Raw genomic sequence first — 26,592 nt, 5'->3', positions numbered from 1 at the left:
GTTATTTTTAATGGCCAATTCCTCTAAGCTTTCCGTAGTTTTAGGGCGATACCATTGATTTAAGGACATTGTTCGGGCTCAGGTCCGTGTGGTTTCTGTATTATCTCAATAAGCACAAAGGGAAGAGCAATATATTAATCAACATTTTGTATAACCTAAACACACTTTGCGATGGTTCAAAGCGCACAACTACAACAACAAAATTGCTCTTGTTTATAACACACCCCCACCGAATAATGTGGTATAATCCGAGAGGTAGGGAAGACCTGTAAGTGAGACAAATCAAGCCTGTGACAGCGGAGAAACTTGAGTTTTATAACAGATAAATACCAAACAGAGGTGAGTACTATTTTGAAGTCAACCCTTGCCCTCAGGAACACTTTTTGTTTTACATCAGCGCCATGTTTTGCCGAGCTGTCAGTACAGTTGTGGAGGAATTACAAAGAAGATAACCATTTGCTAGCGATAGCAGAGCTATCGCTAGCTTCCTGCTAGCCTGTTAGCTGCTAGCCGATGCTTCTGTACTAGGGGGAATTTATCAGGAAGAAGTAGCATGCTAGCTTGAAGCTGGCTAGCATTCTAGCTAGCCATCCTATTTTGGGATCGGCATTCCGCTAGCTAGTAACCGTAACTTAGCTGCCTTTATTATAAGTGTTAGAAGGCTGGATATCTGGTTATGCGTACAGTCTCCTTTGATGGATAGAGATCGGAATATGTGATTTGGTTGGTAAGAAAAATTGCATGATGATGTTGCAATGTTTCTCTGACGTGAGATCAACTGGTATGAATGACGAGAAACATAGGGCCTAGTTTCTCTTACTTGCAGGTATTCTGTTAGTCCTCTAGCTCAGATATAGAAGTTTGTGTAGTGATGTGTAAAGCAGAGTAGCTGATAGGATGTACTGCTACAGTAGTATTTTCACCTGATGGTTATATTCCACCAAGTTCACTCATCAGATCGTCAGCATTACCTCAATGATCTTGGCCACAATGTTTATTTCATCTGTTGCTATCATAGTAAGGTGAACAGCTGTTTCAGGCAGGGTTTTCATCATGAGACTCATATCTGTTAATGTACACGTTGACAATGCCTTTTCTTCAGACATCTGAGCAAATCTACCACCCTCCACTAACGCTCATGTCTTTCCTTTGAGTTGATAATGCTATATTTTAGCCTGGTTTTGATCTTGGGGGATCCATATATTTAGGGGATTATATAGCTCCTGTAACTGTCAAAACTGCGGGATGGTCAGAATGATGAATATTGTTATTATGAATCATAACGTAGAAACTGAAACAAAGAGGACATCATCTTTACTGCCAAGTGTTCAGTTCCTTTTATTTACTTCTTCATTCATGTTATCTTTTCTGTCAGGCTGAAAGAGAAACTGTACAATGTCCTTAAAGCCGCGGGTGGTGGATTTTGACGAGACATGGAACAAGCTACTGACGACAATCAAGGCTGTTGTGATGCTCGACTATGTGGAGAGAGCCACATGGAATGACCGGTTCTCGTATCCTAAACCAGTGAAGCTCCATATAGAAATTTGAGTTACAATGCAAGATTATTACAGAGTCCTGTCAGCCCTGTCAGGGTTTGTGGATAAAACATGTCATGGCTGCTCCTTACAGAAAACAAGTGCTAACTTTCATAGAGTATTATCTACTGACTTTATGTATTAATATAGTTAATTTTTGTAAGATAAATGTCAATTTTAGAGCAAATTAATTCTTGTGCATATTATGTAAGGTGCCAGTGTAAAGAAAAATGTTTAAGCAATGCTTCTACTACATATTACATAAATACTGTATCGTCATGAGCTGTATGCTTCTATGAACTTACGAGAGCTCTTATTATTTTTCCTGAATTCTGGCATCAGAGACATTTATGCCTTGTGTGTTGCATACCCAGAGCCTTTGGGTGAAAGATTATACACAGAGACAAAGGTGTTTCTCGAAAACCATGTTCGGCAGTTGTACAAGGTAAGCATTCCTAGAAGCTCCTCAGCCATTTAGAATAACAATTAATGGGGAATTTGATTTTATTAATCTGTTATTCTTATATTGTAACACCTGTTTGTGTTTGTGCTGTAGAAAGTCCTGGAATCAGAGGAGAAGGTTTTAGTGATGTACCACAGATACTGGGAGGAGTACAGCAAAGGAGCTGACTACATGGACTGCTTGTACAGGTAAAATTGCTGCCTTTGTTTTATTTTTTTACCAGATGTACCCATAAAGTGCACATGATATCAGCAAAACACTTGTAAACAATCATGGACAGTAATTTGAATTTGATATTGGATGGGCGGGGTCAACCTTACACTTCTGTTTGTGTTTTATTAACTTGCCTTTTTTTTCCTCTATTGTCTGTTTATTTGAAGAAACTTTTTTTCAAACTTTACAATGATATGGTTCTTTGAGTGTCTTTGTTGTCAAATGACACATGATTGTAGACAGCTGCTGTGGGTGCAGTGAGTATAAGCGCAACTTTTAGCCTAGGACATTAGCTCGCTGGGCATAATTTGTCCGTCTTTGTTAGTGCTGGTTCTGTTAAGTGGGTTCTGTGTACTTAATTCTATCACAAGCGGAAATATGGCAGTTTGCAGTTTTTTTACTCTTAAAATATTACCTTGAAAAGAGAAGTGTGAAGTGCTTGCAGGCATTTGGTGTGTCCTGATTTATTCTAAATCAATACTCCCTTGGAGAGCTGTCAGATCTATTTTTATGTGTACTTCCCACCAGACTGTCTTTGCATACATATGCCTTTGTAATTTATTATGTCATTGTGAGCGAGAGAGAGAAAAGGAGGCTGTTGGCTTTAGTGATGACATAGCAGTGTTCAGATCTTAATATAGCAGAGTGTGGTTTGTTATACTCAGCTGATGTCTGTGTGAATGTGTGTTATATGTTTGAGTCTTGTCAGACACAAATCATCCTGTAGTACACGTCGGACTCAAGTGTTGACTGTATCATAACAAACTTTTAAAGATTTTAATCATAGGTTTATTTTAAGGTTTTATGTGTAGTGTACTTGAATTGCTTTATCCATTTAGTTATCAGACATTTAACCCTTGTTTGTTTAGCTGCTTGTCAATCTTGACTTTTGGAGGGAAATCAGGCTGCATGTGATTAGTGCACTGCTGACCGAGAAAAACGCACAGCTGCAAAAACTACACATCACATCAGCTAGAGGACACAACAGCGGTCAAAATAAGCGCGTCATTGCCGAGTTAGCTGTCCGGCATCTGACTTACTCCTTGCTTCCTTTGAAAAATGTTGAAACACTTTCATAGTGCATATTTCAACATCCAAGTAACTTATGAAGTAGTTTAGAAGTAATATTCCTCATTGGTATATGAAACTTGTCCAGTGAGACAGAAACAGTGACACCTTGTAAAGCTGCCTTTTAGCAGCCCTGACTGATTACTGAGTCTGACAGACAACAAGATTACTTTGTCTGTCTGCTGCGCAGCACTAAGCAGGTTGTGTGCAGTGATAATATCAGAGCTTTTGCAGGAAGCTGCTGCCCACAACGGGTTAATGAGAGCAATGAAACACAATCATACAGTAAAGTGTGGGTTGTACAACCCAAACAATGTGCTAAAGTGCACTGTAGCTACAGACTTGTAGATATCATTCTCTGTTACTTTTTTTCTTACTAATCCTTTAACATGACACAGCAGACCTTATGCAATAACTATTGAGTTATTCCTCAGATGCTTACGAAATACATGCTGGTCTTGAGTAAAATAAAATTGAAACTGTAAAATCATAAATATCTGTTACATATTTAGCGTGTTGTGTCAATGTAGTAAAGTTGTGTGTATGATCGCCAGTTCAAATCAGCTGTAAGGAAACATAACCAAACAACCTTGCTGCTCAGCCTCTAACCTCACAAAGTTGACCTGTGGGTTCATCCCAACTGCTGTGGCCAGGGCCTGTGGTTAGATGTTATCATTTGTATATTGTATTTCATTTAATACTGAGAACTCAGAGAGTAAGCTAGCCAACTAAATGGCTTAAGATGGCATTGGTCACTAGAGAGAAGCACAACATTCACAAGAATTTTCATGGCGTTTCCAGTTGTGTTTTCTTCTTGTTTTTTTTCTTCTCTTTTAAAAGTTTCCAAACTGGTTGCGTTTTTGTCTTATTGCAGAAACGGGCTTAAAAATATGTTTGCAGGAAGAGAACTATGAATGAGATTAATTGATTTATGAAAATGTGGTTATTAAATGCAATTTTTGTTAAGCAATACAGTTGGATTTGTGATTTAGTTCACAAACACATTTTTTGTTAAATGTCTGAGTGTTGTTTGACCAAGTGACTTCAGTTTTAAGAGCTCTGTTTGTGAAAAGAAAATGCCAATTGGCTCAAAGAAATACTACATCCATAAACTGTAGCTGGTATAATGATTAACCTTCTATTTACTGGAATGCCAGATGAGCTGATAAATAACTTTGACTCATATTACAAAGGGGTTTCTATTAGGGCTATGATACCAGAATTAAAGTCCAACCAGTGATATTTAAATGACATTGGCCTATATTATAACTCCAATACAAAAAATAGAGAAGTCTTAAGCTCTTATTGTTTTTGATCACCAAAAGTTACAGGGAATGTCCTGAACGCTGTCTAGATTGCACAAATAAGTTGGTGACGCCTCTCCCTCTCTTAAACTCACAGTGGGTTTTGGTTACATTTTTAAGACTGAATGTCTGTATTTTTTGGCTAATATTTTTTAATATTATTGATTAAGGCCAAGTGGTATGCAATCTTTGATACTGTAAATTTCTCCAAAAATATTCCTGCAGAATATGGGGTTACTGCCATGTGTTTAAAAACCATACAAGAAGTAGGCTATTCTTTATTGTGTTACACAGCATGAAATTACTGAACATCCATATGGCACAAATACTAATTAGGCATACTGCATTGAAATCAATTTCAGTAAAAAAGAACTCATGTTCCCAACTATTTTTAAACTTTCTCTTATCACCACCCTACCCCCAGGATCAACTGATTCCTCCTCTGGTGCTCTGGAGGCTTGACGTGAGCTGGTCTTTGGTTCAGTTGCCTCCTTTGGAGGTTTTTCAACTAAATACGACTCTCCGTTCTCATCAAACCTCACTTCCTCCTCGTCCTGAGTGGTAGCCACCGCACTGTTGTCCCACATGTAAATCTCCAGCTGCTTTTTGAGGTCTTCTATCTCCCTCTCCTTGTCCTGTTGGGCCTTTTCCTGAGCCTTTATTTGATCACTCTGTAACTCCAGCTGACCCTTTAAAGCTTTCAGCTGCATGGCTTCTTTTTTGGAGGCTTTTTCTGGCATGGTCTTGTTCATCTGCTCCAGGACCTCTTTCTGAGCTCTCAGGCTGGTGTTCTCCTGCTCCAGGACCTCTTTCTGAGCTCCCAGGGTCCTGGTCTCCCGCTCCAGGACCTCTGTCTTAGATCTCAGGGTCCTGGTCTCCCGCTCCTGGACCTCTGTCTGAGCTCTCAGTGTGTTGTTGTCCTTCTCCAGGACTTCTTTTTGAGCTTTCAGGGTCCTGGTCTCCTGCTCTGGGACCTCTTTTTGAGCTCTCAGGGTCTTGTTCCCCCTCTCCAGGACTTCTTTTTGAGCTGTCAAGGTCCTGTTCCCCCGCTCGAGGACCTCCTTCTGACCTCTCAGGGTCTTGTTATCCCGCTCCAGGACTTCTTACAAGCTCTCAGGGCCTTCTCTTGGTGTGAAACCCCTGAGGCTTTGTCCTGAAGCTTTTTATTCTGAGCTTCAATGACCCCGATGAGCTCCTCTTTGGTCTTATACGGATACAGGCCAAAGTTCACCTCAGTGAAGGATGGATTCAGGTGCTTCACCTGTTCTTTCAGCATCCTGATCTTTATGTCACTCTCCATCCTCCTGTTATTCTCCGCCTTCACCACCTCAAGGAGATCATTAATCTTTTTCTCTTTTTTGTTATTCTCAGTCTCTAATTTGGCTTTTGTTTCTTTCTCCTCTTCCAGCTTGGAGGAAACCTCTATTAGTTCAAGGGACACCTTTTTGAGTTTGCCGGTCCGGTCTCTGAGCTTACTCTTTAGACTCTCAATGTCCCGCATCCCAGGAAGGCGTTCATGGCCCTGGAATGGTGGGCAAGGGGGTCCGTATTGTTGACGAGGGGGTCCATGGTGTGGTGGACCAGGGGGGCCTCTGTACGGCTGATATGAGGGTCTGTGGTGCGGTGGGGGAAGGGGTCCACGGTTGGGATATGGTGGTCCATGGTTGGGATATGGTGGTCGTGGTGGTCCGCGGTAAGGGTAGCGTGGACAAGGGGATCCCCGGTAGTGATTGTGGTGCTGCCTGGGACCTCCTTCCTCACTTTCTTGGGGAGCGTATTTTTGCTCCTCTGTTTGGACTTCTTCAGCCTGGATTTGATTGCTGCTCGTCTCAGGCCTGGGACCTCCTTCCTCAGTTTCTTGGGGATCTTGAGCATTTTTTTGCTCCTCAGTTGGGACTTGTGTTTTTTTTCGTTGTAACTCAGTAGTGTTTTAAAGCTCCAGTGAGCTGTTGACAGTTCCGCAGGCAGATTCACTAAATTCAGGAAATTTTATTCTGTGTAAATGGTCAGGAAGCGTCTGAAATATGTTGGGACACTGGGTGTAAAAGGAGCATTCTAGAGAGGCAGAGTCTCTCAGAAGTAATGATGGGCAAGAATGACAGTGTTCAAAATTATGAACCATGTTATACCGAGAGCTGTGAGTGCAGCAACAAAGGGTCTTTTCACACCTGAAAGCCAAGATCAAGGTTCACATTTTTGATGCATTATATATAAACTTGGCACAAAAAGTAAGAAACTCTGTTACGTTGATAATTTGTTGTTACATTTGTAGGGAACATGCATTTGTGGGGTCAGCAGCAGAGCTGAGTGTGTGGGTAAGAAGCTCAAAACAAGAGTAAGTAGCAACAGCAGAATAAGCTGTTAGGCACTGGTAAAAAAGATTTGGCAAATTTTTGGGCTCAACCCACATATAGGTCATTTCGTCAGAGTGAGGACATCGGCTGTTGACTTGTTAGCTTGGCTAGCAGGCTGCAAAAATGTGAATGAGCTTGTTATTAATTAACACTTTACAGCCTAAAACTTGGCAGTGTGACTACTTTGCTTTTTATATGTTAATGTGGGATTATTTATAATGTTACGGGAAGGAATGCTGGTTGGAGGGGGCCTGTGGAAAGTTTTGCCTAGGGCCCAGACAGACTCTAGAATCACCCCTGGCTACACGTGACAGGTCTTGTTTGTTTTTGATTCATTAAACTGCAAGCCTGCATGCAGGTGACAGAGAGGCTCTGAGCTCCACTCTCCACCACTTTGAAGGCCACTGATTCCCAAAGGCCATTAAAGGTTTATATGTCTTGTAGCTTAAATCTGGAGTAACCAAGAAATATATTTCAAAGTGCCCAGAAAATCAGTTACTGAATAGCATGTGTCTAGCATTACAGTTATGAACTGATGTTGCTCAAAATTTCTGATTTTGTCCCTTTTTGGAGCTTTTTTGAAGGCCTGTGATTTTGATTAGTTAATGCTTTAAGGCAGGGGTGTCAAACTCAAGGCCCGGGGGCCAAATCCGGCCTGTACTACAGTTATGACCAGCCCTCAAGATCATATCATACTTTTATTATAACTGGCCCACCAGTATGAGGTCTGAGATTTCCTCCAGTATAAAATGAAAATTTATCATTGATAATTTAAAATATCCTTAAGTCAGAAAAATCAGGAAACATAAAGGGTAAAATATTTAGATGTCAGTCAGCAATGTGGGGAAGAAATTAATTTGTGTTTTTATTTCATATATTCAATTTCACGCCTCATGATTACAACTTAAACTCATTATTTTGACTTTTTATTTCATATTTTGACCTTTTAGAGTCACAGTTTTAAATAATTCATATTGTGACATGTAAAACTCATGATTTCAAATTTGATCTCGTTTTATTACTTTTAAACTCATGAATTCTATCTGAAATTTTGACCTTAAAAACTCAATATTTTCACTTTTATCACCGATTTGACCTTTTTAGATTCCCTGTTTTAAATATTGATTCATATTTTGACCTTTAAAACTCAATATTTGCACTATTATTACTATTTTTAACCTTTTAGACTCATAATTAAAGTTTGATCACAGATTTCCACCATTGTAAATCCAAGATTTATACTTCTATCTCACATTTTGACCTTAAAAACTCAGTATTTTATAATTTTACCTTTTAAGTTCATGATTTTGACTTTTTATTTCATATTTTGACCTTTCAGATTTTCAATTTAAAAATGTAATTTATTTTTCGACCTTTGATATCCAACCTTTGACTTTTAATCCCTTATTTTTCAAACTTTTTACAATCATAATTGAAAAATGTATCTCGTATTTTGTCCTTTAAATTCATAATTTTGACTTTAATAGCAAATTAAAACCTTTTAAACTCATGATTTCAAATTTTATTTCATATTTTGACCTTTTAGAGTCAGCATTTTAAATATTGATTTTGACATTTTAAGGTCCTAACCTTGAATTTTAATCCCTTATTTTGAATTTTTAGAATCATAATTTAACATTTTATGTCATATTAAAACCTTTATCCCATGGTTTCAGATTTTATCTCATATTTTGACCTTTAAAAATGAAGATTTCATATTTTGAACTATGTTCATCCGTCTATCTCATATATTTGCCTTTTAAAAGCATAATTTTGACTTTTAATCTGAGTGTTGAGCCTTTTAACCAGGGGTACCCAAATTCTTTCCAGTGAAGGAACAAAAATGAACCGGGGTGGAGGGTTGCGGGCCAAAACTGAGCATTCATGTTGCAGTGCATGAAATTAAATATGCCTAGAGCATAATTGTGCAAAATAATAACTCATACAAAGTCATTCTGAAAATGACTAACACTAGGCTAGTTCAATTCAAGTTTTTGCCAGCATGTATGCACAAGCCTGGCAAGCAGAGCACTCACCTCCACAAGCATTTCCTTCAGTCTTTTTATAAAATGCTTCAAGTATAAAGAAAAAACAATAATGACGTTGATTACAGCTAAAAAATATTTATAGATTTAGCAGTGTTTCCACACTTCACAGGTAAACTGAGATGGCTTTCACACTAGGGGCCCGGATCTGAGTACACTTTAGCCCAAAGTTGGGTTCGTTTTGGCCGGTATGAGTGTAAACAAACCGTGCCCTGGCCCACTTAGGGAGTTGGTCTCTGGCGTGATTCAAGTGGACTCTGGTACATCTCGATTGAGATATGAATGCAATCGCAATTGGATGTATGTAACAGAGAGTTGAGTCAGCTATATGATGTCATTGTAAAAACTAAACTCCTGTCTCTGGCATGGCAGTCTGTTCCCATTTTTTCTCAATTAAAGGCAGAGATTACCGGAATCAAATCAACAAATGGTCTGACTGCCCTTACAGATGAACAAAAGTTGGAGTCAGCTAGATGAGAAGCAAAGGCAATAAAAGTCTTCTGTCACCTCAAAAACCACTGAGCCATGCAAGCCCATTCAATCCACTGAGCTGCACATAGATGTGTAGATATGAAGAGCAATGTTGCTGGCATCTCAAAAAGTGATTTTAACAATATCCATGGTGGCAGGATGGTCTTTTTTTCTGGGCTGAAACATAAGCAATCTTTGCTCAGGTCATGACCCAAGAGGTTACCAATGGCAGCTGTCTTCTTTCTCCTCCTTGGCGGGTTTGTAAACCAGCTACGTGCATACCACCACCGGCTGTATCAGACTGAGTGCATACACAAGTGGGCCTGGCAACAGATCAATGTTGCTAGTGTGAAAGCAAGCCAGGAGTAGAGGGGAGCGGGGAGGAAACTCACCGCGGCACAGTTTGAATCAATCAAGCCTAATGTGAAAGCACCCTGAGTTACATCAGGACAGATGTTCAAATGTTATTCAATATGTGCAATGATTCATATGCACTCCCTTTTCCTCCCTCACTTGGAGGTAAGTTCGACTACCTTAGCTCCAAAAATGACCAACAAGTACTGATGAGCTTCATCTACATATTCCATAAAAAAAAGATTTAATTCTAGTGCGTATGGTCATAAGCTTCAAACTTCAGTTCTGTTCTCATCACTGACAGAAAGAAGAACTGAAATGGTGAAACTGACACTGCCATGGATCACAGCCAGTGATACTCAAATGTGCTTTATTGGCATGAACAAATTATGTATGATACATGTTTACATGTGATACATGTTTAACAATTTGACATAGAAAGGACCATAGAGTGGTGCCATGCTATTTTCAGTACATGCAGTTATAAGCAATCAATTGCAGGTCCTCTTCGTCACAAGTTTGTTTGAAATATTAAGCCTCCATCATGGACAGGACATCTGTCATCCCTTCCTGAGCATCTTTATGCACAAGCATTGGTGCTTCTGCTTGAAATAGAAACACACTTTTCAGGCACTTATAAACATGTGCTCATTACACAGCGTCTTTTTTCATTACCGTAATTAAGGGAATATTGCGAGTGTTTTTAAATACCTTAGGGTATGCTATTACTGTGTAAACACCCAACCTTACTATCAATCATTAAAATAACAGAGATGGTATCATGTAAGGCACGTGGTAATTGAAACGTAGTTTCTACTGTATTGAATTCTGACAACTTGAGTGTTTATAATGATTTGTATAAATGCAACAAAAACACCTTCATGTCATTCCCTGCCTCAGTGGACAGAAATACAGAGTCAGCCAGGCTTGAACTTGACACTCAATAGCCACAGAGTGAGTTAGTGACATTAGAGTAACCAAAGAATGACTGCCTAACAAAAGCTTAATGAGCCTCTGTGATTCACTTCAGCCTGCAAGAGGTGGCCCCTTGCAGTGCTGTGGTTTAATTGTCTCTTGATTTGCACACACACTCTCACTATATGATAGACAGCACATCCTCAAACTCCACTTGATGAAGTTGTGATATTTTAACATCTTGACCACCTGCCTCTCTTTGTCCAGGTATCTCAACACTCAGTTCATCAAGAAGAACAAACTAACAGAAGCAGACCTGCAGTACGGCTATGGCGGAGTGGACATGAACGAGCCGCTCATGGAGATTGGAGAGGTATTCACTACACATCAACACTTAATTAGTCTCAAAGGTTAATAAGTTAGAGCACGAAGGGCATATGCCCCAACCGAGTAAGAGATAAGTGGGATTCAGCATGTGGATTCCAGTATAAGTCCAAGAATTTAAGATGTCAAGTTTTCCTGTTTTACACTGCAGGGATTGTGATGTACTGTCATTTTTTTGTCATTGCAGTTGGCGCTCGATATGTGGAGGAGGCTAATGATCGAGCCCCTTCAGGCTGTCCTCATACGGATGCTGCTGAATGAAATCAAAAAGTATGTTTTTACAAAAATTTGACCATTTTCGGAAACCCTCTTTCTGTTATGTATGATTGATTTAGGGAAAAAGAAAAAAGGAATTTTGCATGTTATTTTGTTAATCTAGCAATTTTTTTTTTTTTTATAATGTCCTTGCAATGGCAAAGTTCCAGTCTTATGTCATGTTTTTACCTCCTACAGACTCAAATTTTAAGGCTGATCTAAGTGCACGTGCGAACAGCAACATTTTTCACCCAGTCTTACCCAGATTTAACAGGATTATTTGGTTGAATGCTGATGTTACTTCCGCAAACATTTTATGACATGAACATATCCGACACTTTAACAGTCTCTTCAAAAGAATAGAAAAGTTGTCGCATTTGTCACATTAAAAATAAACTAAAGGTTTATCCGATGTTAAAATCAAACAAGATTAAGTAAGAAATCCTGATTACGGTGTTCTTTTAAAAAAATGTGGCTCAGTTGGTAGAGTTGTCTCACAATCGGAAGTTCGTGGGTTAGATCTCTGTCTCTCACATGTCCATATGTCTTTGGGCAAGGCACTTAACACCGATTTGCTCCCACTGCTTCGTCAATAGTGTATAGATGGGCATGGATGCTTTGAATGGGATTAGCTTACAAGCTCAAGTCCGTTTCCCATAAATAAATCACTGCAATATGGAGAATCAACTGATGTAAAGTTTTATAGTCACAAAACTTCACTAGTACAGTTTTACATTCATCACTGATGAACCGGGCTTTTTTTTTTGCCCTCAGGCTCTGCTTTGTGTAGTTGAAGGTTCACATAAACATCAGGAAACCCAATTTGTGAACACATATTACTGTTAACACTCCAGGAAACAGTATGGATCTCTGCAGAGTCCAAGTATCCCCAGTTTTTGCAAGTATTAGTCAGTTTTTCTCCCTTTTTCACCCACTGCTCATACACCACACAGCAGTGTTTTGCAGTCAGGTCAAGCGTAGAAAGTGGCGTTAGTGCATGCCCTTATTGTGTGTGTAGCTCCACCTTTTAGGGACGGGGAGAAGAATGCCAAAAAAGTGGGACGGAACAGGTCAATTATTTGGGACACTTTCCATCTTCTGACAATGGAAATGCATATAAATGTGTACCATGTTGCACCAAACTTAACCTGACCACTCAGTGAAAACAACCTATTACACATGCAAAAGAGGCTCTTTGCATGAATATGAAAATGATGCACCTTGAGATTTTGGCTAGATCGTACATGCGTCTTGGGAAGTGAAAGCCACCTATTTACAAGCTTGCAATACAACTTAATGATGCCCAGGGCTACTGCCTCTTTCTCTTCAAATGGTGCTGATTGGTCTGGTCAGTCTCTGACCTGGAACAGGTGTTTCCAATGGAAGCTTTGCATGATGGATCTGCCAGAAGACAGGCATGGAATCCGGCAAACCAGTCAGCTTTGTAAGGTCATATTGCATTGATACCAAAGCAAAAAAATCATCATAGCATCGGACTCTGCTGCTTCATCTGACTTTTCAGGTCATCCTTTTTTAAATCATGCCCTTGACCACCCTCCAGGATAGGTATGTGAGATGCTATGAGGTACATGGTTGAACATCCAACTTGGGAAGATTTCAAGGGAAGCCTGCCAGAAGTGTTCTGTTAATTTCAAGTGTGCACATTGACACTGGCTTTACAATTTTACATAGCAGCGTTATTGATTTTGACATTTATTTTGAATATGTAAAGACAGAGCAGACTGGGAAGCCCCTGCTGGCAATCAAAATCTGAAAAGGAAATGACAGCATAACAACAGCACAAAACTGCACTAACTTCTCAGTGTATGAAAAGACATTTTTATACAAACATTTGAATGTGTAATTATTGTGTAGATTATTAAATCCTAATTTTACTCTGTTCCCACAGCATTAACAATTTCAATCAAATTAAAGTCAGATCTAACACTCACTTGTACTTGTCTTTCAGTGATCGGTGTGGCGAGAACCCCAATCAGAAGGTAATCCATGGGGTCATCAACTCCTTTGTTCATGTTGAACAGTACAAGAAGAAGTTTCCACTAAAGGTGAGATGAAAAATAAATTTTGCTCTCAGCATGTTCATACAATTGAAGATAATGTACAGAATAAGGCCAAACTCTTGAGATGTATTTTGTTTATGTTGCCTGATAATGTCTATTGCCCGAAATAGCATAGATTTATACTAAATCCTCTGTCCTTTATCCCTCTTTGCTGCAGTTTTATCAGGAAAACTTTGAAGGGCCATTTCTGACAAAAACAGGAGAGTATTACAAACAGGAAGCCTCCAATCTACTGCAGGAATCCAACTGCTCACAGTACATGGAGAAGGTAGGAGAGATGGACAGATAATGCAAGTATGTGCTTGCTGTGTATGTCTGAGCTGTTGTGTGAGTCAAGGAGCTGATTTAGCATTACTTATTTTAACAGGAAGAAATTGTACCTTAGCTGCTTTGCTAGAGGTTGGATTATTTTATGTGACTAACTCTGCGACTGTTGCTGGAGATCAGGGTGTATAGCAGTATCCAACAGATGGGTGTACATTTATTTGCCCATGGCCTGAACTGCCAGGTCATGTCAGTGCTGTGACATAAGAGTTTTAATCTGAGTATTAGCTCTGCAGTTAACCCACCACAGCTGACATCACAGACCCCCGAACAAACCCCTCTCCTTCTCTTTCTTTAATTCTGGCAATAATCTGATCCCTCTGATAGTTGTACCCCTCCAGCCTGTAAACATGATCATCATTAAAGCTTTACTCAGGCATTACGGCACAATGTGATATGACCGCAACAGACTCTGTGGTAAAGTTCAGTCCCATCCTGCCTGGACTGGCTCAGTCACTGTCGCTTATCTGACCCAGTTTATGTCTGTCGCGGGACAGGCTTTTTCCTCCTTGCACTTAGTTATCCTTACATGCTGAGTGATGAGTATTTATGGAGATTTAAAGGGAATTTTTTTACACCTTTAAATACAGCAAATTGAAAAGAAATTAACTGCAATTAGACAGACTACATTTCTGCTTTTCCCTTTGGTCATGACTGTATTCTGGATTCATGAAATGACAGCCCTTTCAAATCAGTGCTTATTGAAGAGTTTCAGTGGTATGTAAAATCATTAATCAGGTTGTATTTTTCTTTATATTATGTTTTTCATACATAACCACTCCCTCTCCATTCTCAATTTGGAAACCAAAACCATAATCCTCAATGAATATCTCAATGATTGAAACATTTTGGCTAATGAGAGCTTTAATCATACTTTTTTAATGATTTAGCCACTATAATAAAGGCCATATCAGTTTCCTTAATCATTGTAACATCTTTCCTGCTTTGGATTGCCTGGCTTCTCCTCTATTTTGTGTATTTCCTCCTTTTTTCCCAAGAGCATCCAGTACATTTTTTCTTTCAGTCATTACCCAAAGTTCATGACTAAAGGTGAGGGTTGGAACAGAGATCAGCCAGTAAATTGAGGGCTTTGCCTTCCAGCTCAGCTCCCTCTTCACCACCACAGTTGAGTACACTGTGTACAATACTGCCGATGCTTCACCAATCCACCTGTTGATCTTGAGGTCCATTCTAGCCTTACAGACAAGATGAGCTTAGACATTTAGAGGGAGCTTGAAGTAGAGCCGCTGCTCCTTTGTCTCAATGGAGCCAGGTTCATCTGATCAGGATGACTCCTGGTCACTTCCCTGTGGAGACCATGTTTTAGACCCAGGACTTGCTGGAGTCCTGGGTCATATATCTCATCTGGCCTTAAAATGTCTCGGAATCCCCCAGAAAAAGCTGGAAAATGTTACTCGGCTGACTTGCTTAGTCTGCTGCCGCTGCGACCCACCCCTGGATAAGCAGAAAAAGATGGATGGATGGATGGGCGAATGAATGGATGGACAGATGGGATCGATTAGATACATTTTATATGCCTGATTAAAGTTATTGTTAAAAAAATTATGTATTAAATTGTGGTTTAAGATTGAAGTTGAAAACATACTAGAATGCCAACTAATCAACTATCATCAGAGAAACAAAATCACCATTCAAAACATCTACCTGCTCTCTTATGCCACCTGATTTAATTGTGTTGAAAAAATGCCAGGGATCGTAGGGAAATTATGTAAAGAGCGTATGTCAGAATGCCTCTTATCAAAAGTAACATTTTCTCTCTCAGTACACCTAGTATTAGGAGATTTTTTTCAGATTTGGCTCTGTGAGATCTGCTGATATGTTACAATGAATGATTTGATTATTGCACTTCTCCTTCAATCTTTCTCCTCCTCCAGGTTTTAGGAAGGTTGAAAGATGAAGAGATGAGATGTCGGAAGTACCTGCACCCAAGCTCCTATGCCAAAGTCATCCATGAATGCCAGCAGAGGATGGTGGCAGACCACCTGCAGTTTCTGCATGGGGAGTGTCAGAACATCATCCGGCAGGAGAAGAGAGACGGTCAGTCCCTCTTTTGTTTCCTCTTGAATAGATCTGTTTTGAATCGTTTTAGCCACTGTGATGTTGGGATCAAACTGACTGTCCTGCTGGGTTGTTTTCCACAGACATGGCCAATATGTACACCTTGTTGAGGGCGGTGGCCAATGGGCTGCCGCACATGATCCAGGAACTGCAGGTCCACATCCACAACGAAGGTATCCGAGGCACCAGTAACCTTTCTCAGGAAAACGTGAGTACTGTGGCACTACAATCAAATACTTGTCTGAATAGCCCTATTGGTTTAAGTTATGACTTATTTACTGTGAGCAACAAATGGTCGTGGAGAACAGCATACACCACATGTTCTTAGATCCACTGCAGAGTGCAACCAGAAGGGCATCCAGGAGAAAGTTTTGGGTACGCTTGTTCCAGAATGTGCTTCTCTGTTTCTGGTGCATTTCTGTGGCAGCGTTACAGCACCCCTTACATGTCTGACATATGAACTACAGTGTTTTCAGTAATTTTGAATGGTTCAGTGCTTATTAAAACAATGCCGCATTTACGGCAAACTACAGAGAAATAGTTTGCTTTCATTCGTGCAGACAAGGCCTAAGGTCTTCAGTAATTCATCAACTTTTTGCCACCAGATTTTCCCGTCACACTTTTGCAACCCTCTTAAAACAGCCCCGCAACCCACTTTTGGGTCCTGAAGCACCAGTAGAACCACTAGCAGAGCAGTTTAACAGCTCAGATCAGGCTAGTTGACAGTATTGCCTGCAGTTCAGTTTGTCAAGTCGCCAACAGCTGGTTAAAAAGTAAGGCTATGTGCTTCAACAGCCAATCAATGATTGGACAACATTTTCTTTAGACAAGTAATTTGCTTTGGGAATAACTGGAAGACAAGAGATGGGATATCTTCAGTGGTATGAATTAGCATAATACCTCTGGGTATTCCATTGAATCACTTGCCAAAAGCTCAAACGTTTTCACTTTTTGATAAAGGCAGAATAGCAACCGTAGCAGGTAACTTGGTGTCACTGTCCCCATTCATATGCTACAAGTTATATGCAGCTTTAATGTAGGCATGTAAAATCGAATAAGAAAATAAAGAGAGTCATTGCTATGGAAATGATACATCATCCTCCTGCCTAGTTGCAGCAGTAAAACTGACAGGCATTCTGTACATTGCAAAGCAGTCGGTTGCAGTTTAATGCTCATTTTATGAATCTTTGATTTTGCTTTCAATCAGGGCCCTAAAGAATGAAAATTAGAATCATCCAAACTAGTATAAGTAGGTCATACATAAAAAAACTAAATAAAACTAAAATAAAAACTAATCCCAAAAATTGTGGTTGGTGCATCTTTAGTTTTGAATCCCTCCTTTTTTGTTGTCTCTTGAAAGTTAGAATCTCAGCAGAAGTTATTACTGAAAAGGCTCCTGTTGCTATTAACAATTTTTTGGAAAGCAACAAAGGAAAAAAATAAGAAAGTTGATTAAATCAGTTGGAGTGCACAAATTGTACAAAACGGCAGTAAAGCAATTAATCGAGTTTGCTTCAACTGTAGTAAAATGTAATTTTTGTCTGTGTTTGTGTCTTCCTTCTCTCCAGATGCCAACCCTGTTCGTGGAGTCAGTGTTGGAGGTTCACAGTAAATTTGTCCAGCTCATAAACACAGTTCTAAATGGAGATCAGCACTTCATGAGCGCACTTGATAAGGTGATAAACCCCTTAACTCTTATAAACTCTTACAGCTGATGCAAAAGCCCATGACAGTCTACAAGTCACACATGTGTGGGCTTTGGGCTGTCCGTTTCTCCTGGTTTGTTTTCTTTGACTGCACAGCAACAATTATACATCACTTATTAAGGGTCTTAGGGTCTTTACACACCAGGTCCATAAACTCGGGTACGTTCTTTTTTTCCTTGGATCAGTAATCCAATAATTGTCACACACTCAAACCTTGTACAATGAGTCTGATGCATTTTATTTGTATTCACTATGAAAATTCAATGAATGGGGGAAATTGTTATGTACTGTCATGAAAATAAGCAGTGAGGATGTGCCTGTGGCTCTCTTTCTCCTTTAAAATCACACCAGGTCCATCCATCCTGACAGATCTTCATACTGCACATTATTTCACTGTGCAGTTGGAGAGATTGAAAGCAACTTTTCAATTTAGTCTCTGTTAAGTGGTGTAGAGTACAAACTTTGGCACAGTGTTTGTTATCTTCTGGGTTGATAGCCACATAAAGCACAGACAAATCCCAGTATTAGAAGTGAGGGTTCAGTGCTATAGAGGGAGGGATAGAGAGAGAGGCGGGGGGCGAGCAAAGAGAGAGAAGAAAGCAGCAGATACTGATCTGAATCATCATCTACCCATTTAGATGACTTGGATGGCTGCGAAAAAATCAAACCTGTTCCAAAAATATATAATGACAGACGAAAGTTTCTGTGACAGTGTACAAACATGATTAGCACAGCATGAGATCGATTTTTTTTTTTGTACAAACAACAGAAATTACACAAAAAATGACTCTGTTTGGCTGAATTTTCATAATTTTGTACCTCTTTCTCAGGCTTTGACATCAGTGGTGAACTTCAGGGAGCCCAAGTCCATCTGTAAAGCCCCCGAACTTGTGAGTACACAAACACATGAATGCACGTGACATACATACAGCTTGATACACAGCACCCTGACCAGGTCATGTCCCTCCTGGTGTCTCCATCCAGCTGGCTAAATACTGTGACAATCTGCTGAAAAAGTCAGCGAAGGGAATGACAGAGAACGAGGTGGAGGACAAGCTGACGAGCTTCATCACAGTGTTCAAGTACATAGATGACAAGGACATCTTTCAAAAGGTGACAAAGGATCCTCTTATGATGCACTGTTTAACAACGACAAATGTTTCCTCTTTTTGTTGTTCCAATATCTCCTGATATTTTGATGTACAAACCTGGTTTTGAGCCTAAAATAGTCAGAGATTCGTGAGCCACATGGTGTGTCCATTTTTAGTCTCATCAACAGTCCTTAAAATAATCTCTTTGAATGAAAGTGTTTTTAAAGACTTGATTTTCTTTTTTCCCACAGTTTTATGCCAGAATGTTAGCAAAGCGGTTAATACATGGTTTATCATTGTCAATGGACTCAGAAGAAGCCATGATCAACAAACTAAAGGTAAACCTATTGCTGAACATTTAAGCTTTTGTGTTTTTTTTTTGACTGGTGCTTTATCTGTCCCACAAGGTATGAAACATTTCATTAAATCCTCCTCTTCTGGAATTTTTTGCACTTCTTTTCACTCCCTGGTCTCCTGCTTATTTCTACAGCAAGCTTGCGGCTATGAGTTCACAAGCAAACTCCACAGAATGTACACGGACATGAGCGTGAGTGCCGACCTTAACAACAAGTTCAACAATTTCATCAAGACACAGGAGACGGTGGTGGACCTTGGCATCAGCTTCCAGATCTATGTATTACAGGTGAGGATGACTTTGTGACAAACTGAACTCGAAGAGCTATCCTTAGGATTAATTAGGATTAATTAATGAATTTATGCCCTTCATCCATAATTCTGCTCTTCTGAAAGCTTATGGATAGGGACCAAATATCCCAATATCACCAGAAATTGATGAGGCAGTGTTGGGTAGTGTAGCTAACAGTTCAAGCCAGACCAGCAGAACACAATGAAGAAGAGGGTGCAGAAGGCCTAGCTTTCTCTAAATGCCCCCACTTGTAAATTAATTTTCTTACATCCAATATAAAGAACATGTCTGTGCACATGGGCTTTGATGGTTTTATCACCTCAAACATACAGATCCGCCTACATGCATTAAGGGAGTTTAATGAGCAAAAAGTTTTTTGGTTAGGATTCCTTCAGCCTTCATCATATTTAGCCAAGGGCTAAATTGTCTGCAGATGTCCATATTTTCACTTGAACAAATGAATTGCATACAGAAACTGCTAAAGTTATCATATAAAGCAGCTTTATTAAAGGAAAATGTCTCTAAACTCCCAAAGTAAGTCATGCTGACAACCTAAAACAGAAATTGTCGGCTGAAAATGTTTTGAATTGTGTCCTACAGTCAGCGCTTTTAAACAGCTCTGATAATATTCCCAATAGCCCAATACAGAAATAACTATAAACTCTGAACTGGAAAGCGTCTTTTCTCATTTGACTTTTTAAATGTCCACTTTGGCTTTGAACAGATAAGACACAAACTGGCTCTGCCTTTGGGAACAATGACCACATCATTGTCTGTGTTGATTAAAAGCTCTGCTTTCCCTGTTAACGTCCTTCTTTTTAAGCACAGTGGGAATTACTTTCCTCTGACTCACTTAGTTCCCTAACTCCATTCTCTTTCTCTCTAATGTGTCTGTATTTTGCTTACACATTTGAGTGCCACACATAATGACAGGATGAGAATTAGTGCCAAGAAGATTTTGCAATAATGCGCACAATTTGTCTGTGAATGCGGCTACTAAAACAGTGTCATTAAGTCCGAACGAGCTGCAGCTACAGTAGCACTGACAAAACCCCACTGCATTGTGTCCATTGCCATTGTTTTGTTGCACTTGTAGTACCATCAAACTCAGTTTGATTGCCCTTCTTGCCAGCATTTATTGATAGTATTTAACAAAAGTTGGCTTTGGCTTTTTTTGCTTTTTTGTATGTATGGCAAAAGAACATGCTTCTAGTTTGCACAATCTTTCTCCAGGTTGTCCTTAGCACAATTCAGTCTGGCTTGAAGGTGTCTGTTCTGTAGAAGTGCAGTTTCTTATATCATTCTTACACAGGGCTCTAGTGATGGTCTTCTTTGAGTCTATAATTTTTAACTTGGCTTAGTCATTCACTAGTGCCTTGGCAGTTGTTCTGGGGTCTGCAGGCACATCTCTCACTAGTTTTCTTTCCAGATTCTTAGTAATCTTTCTCTTCCAGCTTCTGCTAGGCTTGTTCTGTCCTGTGTGGCTCTCTTTGATTTTCTTGATGATACTTCTCACTCCAGCTCTTGACACTTGGAAATGCTGTGATGACTTTGTTTATCCTTCTCCTGCTTATTATTATAACTTATTTCTTTTGTTTTGGCCATGATATTCTCTCAAGTGACAGCTCAAATCCTTACTTAAGTTTTTATACTGTGTTAAAATTGGAAAATAAGCCTCAGTTTGAACTTGATTTTACAAGCTTTGAGCATTACAAAGTTAAAGTACATCATTAAACTATAGGGGTTTGTGCTATGGCTCAACTACAAGGTCAGTTCTAAAGGGGGCTAATAATTTTGACCCTAGTATTTTATTTATTTTTTATTTTTTTCGTGAAATAATTGTTTCTTAGAGAAAAGTAAAATAATGTAAGCATCCAAAATAAAACTAGGATGTTTGGAAAAGCTGTGTTAAAATTCCTTGCATTCTGTATCCATACTTCAAAAATACTTGGGAAAAACTGAAATTTTCATAGTGGAGGCTAATAATTTTGTCCCCTCTGTTATTTATCTCAAATGTGTGATGTTGTCAATGTTTTGTGGTTGCAGGCTGGAGCCTGGCCCCTCACGCACGTCCCCTCCTCCACATTCGCCATCCCTCAAGAGCTAGAGAAGAGTGTGCAGATGGTGAGTGGAGCCCTGTGGAGTACAGCTGCACTTTCTCTTCAAGATTGTTGATATTTATCGAAAGAGCATGGTGCAAAAATAAAAATCTGTCTCCACCTCTTTCTACAGTTTGAGTTGTTCTATAATCAGCACTTCAGTGGGAGGAAGTTGACCTGGTTGCACTATCTCTGCACAGGTAGCACAAACACACACAATATACAGCTACATTTCTAAAGGTTTTATGTACAAATGCATTATCTCTCCCAAGATGTTGATTCAAAAAGCGTGTAGTTAAAACTTTACTTGTACTCCTCCTAAACCAGGTGAGGTAAAGATGAACTACCTGGCCAAGCCCTACGTTGCCATGGTGACCACCTACCAAATGGCTGTGCTGTTGGCCTTCAACAACAGCCAGACAGTGACGTACAAGGAGCTGCAGGACGGCACCCAGATGAACGAGAAGGAGCTTCAGAAGACCATCAAGTCCCTGCTGGATGTCAAGATGCTCAACCATGACTCGGAAAAGGTTTCACAGCTTTTATGTTTTACAAGATCCAAAACAGATGTGTTTTGAAAATTATCAAATGTTGATTATACAAAAAGTTTGTCTGTTTGGACAAGATACCTTAGCACTTACTCATAAAACAGTACGTATTTAAGTAATCAATAAAGTAGCTAAATTTTCCCAAATCGAATACCAAGCGAGTTCTTTCTACCTTAACTGTTGAAAGCAAGCAAAATATTAAAATGTGATATTTCCCCTATGCTCACAGGAGGACATTGAAGTCGAGTCGACGTTTTCACTAAATATGAGTTTCACCAGTAAAAGGACAAAGTTCAAGATCACAACGTCAATGCAGAAAGACACGCCACAGGTCAGACAAATGGTTGTAGCTATTTCTCAGTTCTCACCCTGATGTTTTGCAGCTTTGTTGATCTGAAATCTTTTGTCTGATCATTAGGAGATGGAGCAGACGAGGAGTGCCGTAGACGAGGACCGCAAAATGTATTTACAAGCTGCTATAGTGAGAATCATGAAGGCCCGCAAGGTGCTCCGACACAACGCCCTCATTCAGGAGGTGAGTGCTTGTCCGTTCAACACCTTTTATTTATTTCTTTGCCATTTCAGAAAAAAAACAGGCAGTAAAAGTTCACTTGAGTCGAAGGAATTAACTTGATATTTGAGTCGTATTCTGTAGTCACATGGGCTTTACAGCGTCAGACAATGCAGTGAATAGTTTAACTAATAAATGCACTCTTTTTTAAGCATCTGCACATGCTCATGTTTGACAAGAAAAGCACAAAGTCATTCAAAAACTTAACTTTGTTATCTGTTAACTTGAGAAGTAGTTAAACAGTTCATTGTGAATTAACTGATGTTGATACCAATGTTACCAAAAAAACAACAAAAACATCAGCTTTTTGTGATGTCAACAGATTTGAGTTTTTTTAAAGGGAACATGCATATTAAGCAGGTCTTTTCTTTTGTATGCTGTACAAAGAAGCTAAATATCTACTTTTGGGGAAAATTTTAAAATAGGTTCATATAAAGGCTGTCATTGCTGTGCAGTGCACCATTTGATGCGATGTCAAAGGGTTGCACTGTTCTTCTTCCAACAACTTTATGATGCATTCACCTTGAGCTACATTATAGGAGCTTTTTCTTTATTGTCCACTAAAATTGCTTTCAAAATTAAAATTGAAATGGCTCTAGGCCTGAGATCAGCTGTAGACTTGGACTCTCATATGGGATGATGGGTTCGCTGAGTATGACAGTGGGGCGATCTTGATATCTGAGCATGCGGATGAAAGTCAGTCTTTGATGCATGGTATTCCTGTTCTTACTATACCCTTGTGAGGCCTGGACATTGTCTGATGGCCAGAAGCGCCAGCTGGACCCCTGTGACAACTTATCTTATGCGCATCTTTGTGTATCGTTGGTAAGACCGTGTGTCTAATTCAGATATGCTCAGGAGAGCAGGGATGGGAAGGGTCAGCTCCCTGATACAGGCATGGAAGCTGCACTTTTATGGGCACCTGATGCGGTTTCTAGTGGCTTATCCAGCACACCATATACTGGGTGTCCAGGATCCGGTGGGCTGGTTCAGCTGCGGGGGGTGACCCTGTGTATCATTTAGGGGGCAGCTGGAAAGATGGGGCATGGACCTGGAGGATGCTAATCAGAAGGCCAGAGCAGTACAGGATCAAGGTTGGCATGGTGAAGTGCCAAAACGTCATATGCCCCCATATCTGACCTGACCTGACCTATCCTGATAAACAGGCATGATCCCAACTGTAGAAGTGCTCCATTATATCAAAAATCACAATCATGATTATTTTGATTGGTACAGAGATCACAGTTAGGATATATTTCAGAACATCTACATCACATGCATTTATTAAGCCTAGACACCCTTGACTTAAAAAACAACAATCAATAAAGGGAAGTAGATGAGTGAATAAATAAATGAAATAGTTCTATACAATTAAAAAAAATGATAATTTGATGCAAAATATAAGAAAAGAACACTGATACATTTACCACATGTCAAAACCTTTGGACAAAACAAGCATGGCACGGCATGCAGCACAGTAGTTATTAATAACAATCAAACTTTATTTACTACTTGAGATATCATTATCAATTAAAAACAATTATCTTGCTTTTATAATTGTGGGAAGCCAAAATCATGATTGAAATAAAAACTCAATTAATTTCCCAGCTTTACCCAGCTCTACATTTCTACATACAATTCCTATGATATACATAGCACTTGATATGCTGATGAATGTAGTAATAGCTGTGCTTTAGCTGTGCACTACTTTAATCCATCTTAACCAGGTTGTTATCATTCCTGTGTGCAGGTCATCAATCAATCCAAAGCCAGGTTCAACCCAAGTATCAGCATGATCAAGAAGTGCATTGAGGTGCTCATCGACAAGCAGTACATCGAGCGAAGCCAGACCTCTGCAGATGAGTACAGCTACGTCGCGTAGATGGGGGAGCTGAGCGAGGGAGCGCTCACACTCAAACACTCGCCTATGTGGCTGACCGGCAGAGGCAGGTTTAAAATACGTAACAAAACAGACTCATTCATCCATTTAGGTTTTGGACTGTTGCTGTCTGCTGAGATTTATTGCAGTGACTTTAAACAGGACTGGTGCCTCCATCTCTGAAAACAAGGAAAGGTCATTGTTTCCCGTCAGACAGCCTGATAACACCTCCACACACAGACCCTCGTCCCAGCCCCACCCACCTTCTGATTTTTAAGCTGTTTACAACATCACCAGTGCCACGCACCTGTGCGTCAAATGACAAAAAGAAAATGCCTATAGCTGTTGGAGAGGAAAGAGCTGATAAACGTACACGCTGACCGGGAATAAAGGAATTAAAAAACCGGGAAAGAGTGAGTGGTGACATCAATGACACATTGGTGGATACACATAAAAAACATGCTTTCTTTTCTCACGTTTGCAGTTGTTGTGTGTTTATTTTTCTTTCTTTGTTAAATGTACTGAAGTTAGGAAAAAATATTGTAATAAACTGGTATACTGACTATTGTATCTACTTTCAAATGTAAAGAAAAAATGAGGTGACAAACATGATCCTGCTGCTTGTCAAATAAATAAATAAAAACACTGAAAGGTTTTATGTAAACATTTGTCCAGTGTTTGAATATTTCAGTCATTTTTGCTCAGTTGTGTAAGATTGTTTTCATGCTACTTGACCTTTTTCTTTCTCTCCTCTTCTAGTCTTCTATTGCTGTAGCCAGTCATTATCACTGATCTGCTGATCAATATTAAACAATTTGATTTACTGTATCAGTCACAGCTGGATTTGATAAAATTCATACTGAGCAAGGCCTGAACAAGAGCATGCAAACTTACAAAGAGACCAGTCAATACTTCGTAGCAGTTCCTCTTGCGAGCAATGATAAGCAATTTCATGAAACAAATGTATCAAGTGATTTCCTGCCTTTCTTTTCATGAAGTGGATCAGAAATACAGAGAACTGCTTAAAATGGGAACAGAAGAGCAGAATGAAACTAGCTAGTAATGAATGTAATAAGACTACTGGTAACTGGAAGTCATGTCTGAGTCAGTTCCAGCATGATATCAGTGTTGTCAGTATTTGACGGGAGAAGTTCCAGGCATGAAAGCGGATATTCAAACAGTCTGCAATGAGTCAGTTTGTTTGAAACTAGAGAATGACTGAAAAGACAAATCCTTATTCACAGCTGGCCCTGTATAAAAAGAAGAGCACAGACAAAATATTAAAATTTAGGAGTTTGTTTTAATTTGGGTCTTAATACATTTTAGGATGCAACTGTATAGTTTTAGAAGCTGTTTATGAAATTCTTTAGTGTTTTTTTTTTTTTCTACAAGTAGCATCAAAACTGGCTGTAAAACCTGCAATATATTATTCATGGCAAAGCCAAGAATGGACCTTTTTTAAAAACGAAACAGCTGTTGCACGACTCTTTCCAAGGCCACCAGATTTCATTGAAAAACTATTCACAAATAAAGAGATGTGCTGGTCTACTTTTGCATGTTAAGTCTGTTGTTCTAAAGAAACATATTAACTGGAGGACCATATTTTCCCACTCCTACTGACCCTAACAATGGCTGAAAAATACCTGGCCTCATTAACCTACTCTTGTGTGGCGTTGAAAGTCATCTTGCACAGTATCAGACTATCAGTATATGTATGGAGCTGTAATTGTTGCAAAATTCTTCGCAAATGTGTACACTAATCTGTACACAAATGCATAAATAATAGAATCTAGTTCAGTGTCTGTGCTTCAGGTCTGAGTGTTGGTCTGTTGAGGTTTTACTGTGGTCTAATAGGACCAGACTCATCTGGGGTACCCAAGTACGTCCAAAACACCAGTGCCAGCGTTCTCCCCCAGACTTGGCCTTGGCAGCGCCTCACCTCGACCCTCATCCACCTCCACTGGCTCCGAGTTAAGTTCCACATCAAGTACAAATCTTCCTTCTCTCCTTCCAAATCCTGCCGTGGCCTTGCCCCTCAGCACCTCTTCAACCTTCTTTACCCAAACACACCAACCCAGAGCCTCCAGTCCTCAGACACTGGCCTTCTCACTGAGACAGTGAGTCTCACTCCCTCAGATCAATAGATGTATTCTATTTCTTAAGGGATGATTAAAAACTGCAATGCTACAGTTTTCATAAAATCA

The 26,592-nt window shown here is 39.6% G+C and overlaps 1 protein-coding gene across 1 annotated transcript; it reads left to right on the top strand.

The window, feature by feature from the left end:
• The first annotated feature begins 229 nt into the window (after positions 1–229).
• cul2 (cullin 2) lies at positions 230–25,034 on the top strand. Its single transcript, XM_041814811.1, has 21 exons — positions 230–339; positions 1,376–1,514; positions 1,881–1,983; positions 2,095–2,189; positions 10,993–11,098; positions 11,297–11,379; positions 13,334–13,430; positions 13,603–13,713; positions 15,665–15,827; positions 15,932–16,056; positions 17,417–17,524; positions 18,385–18,444; positions 18,539–18,667; positions 18,897–18,983; positions 19,136–19,288; positions 21,338–21,415; positions 21,524–21,590; positions 21,718–21,920; positions 22,168–22,269; positions 22,357–22,473; positions 24,260–25,034. The coding sequence occupies exons 2-21, from the start codon at positions 1,396–1,398 to the stop codon at positions 24,389–24,391; spliced, it is 2,238 nt and encodes a 745-aa protein (XP_041670745.1). The 5' UTR covers positions 230–339; positions 1,376–1,395; the 3' UTR covers positions 24,392–25,034.
• Positions 25,035–26,592: the final 1,558 nt, after the last annotated feature.

This window comes from Cheilinus undulatus, linkage group 19, assembly GCF_018320785.1.
Source record: "Cheilinus undulatus linkage group 19, ASM1832078v1, whole genome shotgun sequence".
NCBI classification, from domain to species: domain Eukaryota; kingdom Metazoa; phylum Chordata; class Actinopteri; order Labriformes; family Labridae; genus Cheilinus; species Cheilinus undulatus.
The sequence above is the reverse complement of the archived record's forward strand: the minus strand, read 5'-3'. Positions and strand labels throughout refer to the sequence as shown.

Bases quoted from the DNA above. Each gene is read 5' to 3' on its own strand.
- cul2 (XM_041814811.1), top strand. From the start codon at position 1,396: ATGTCCTTAAAGCCGCGGGTGGTGGATTTTGACGAGACATGGAACAAG. The intron at 15,828-15,931 runs GTCAGTCCCTCT...TGTTTTCCACAG, and splicing joins CCGGCAGGAGAAGAGAGACG to ACATGGCCAATATGTACACC. The intron at 19,289-21,337 runs GTGAGGATGACT...TTGTGGTTGCAG, and splicing joins TCCAGATCTATGTATTACAG to GCTGGAGCCTGGCCCCTCAC.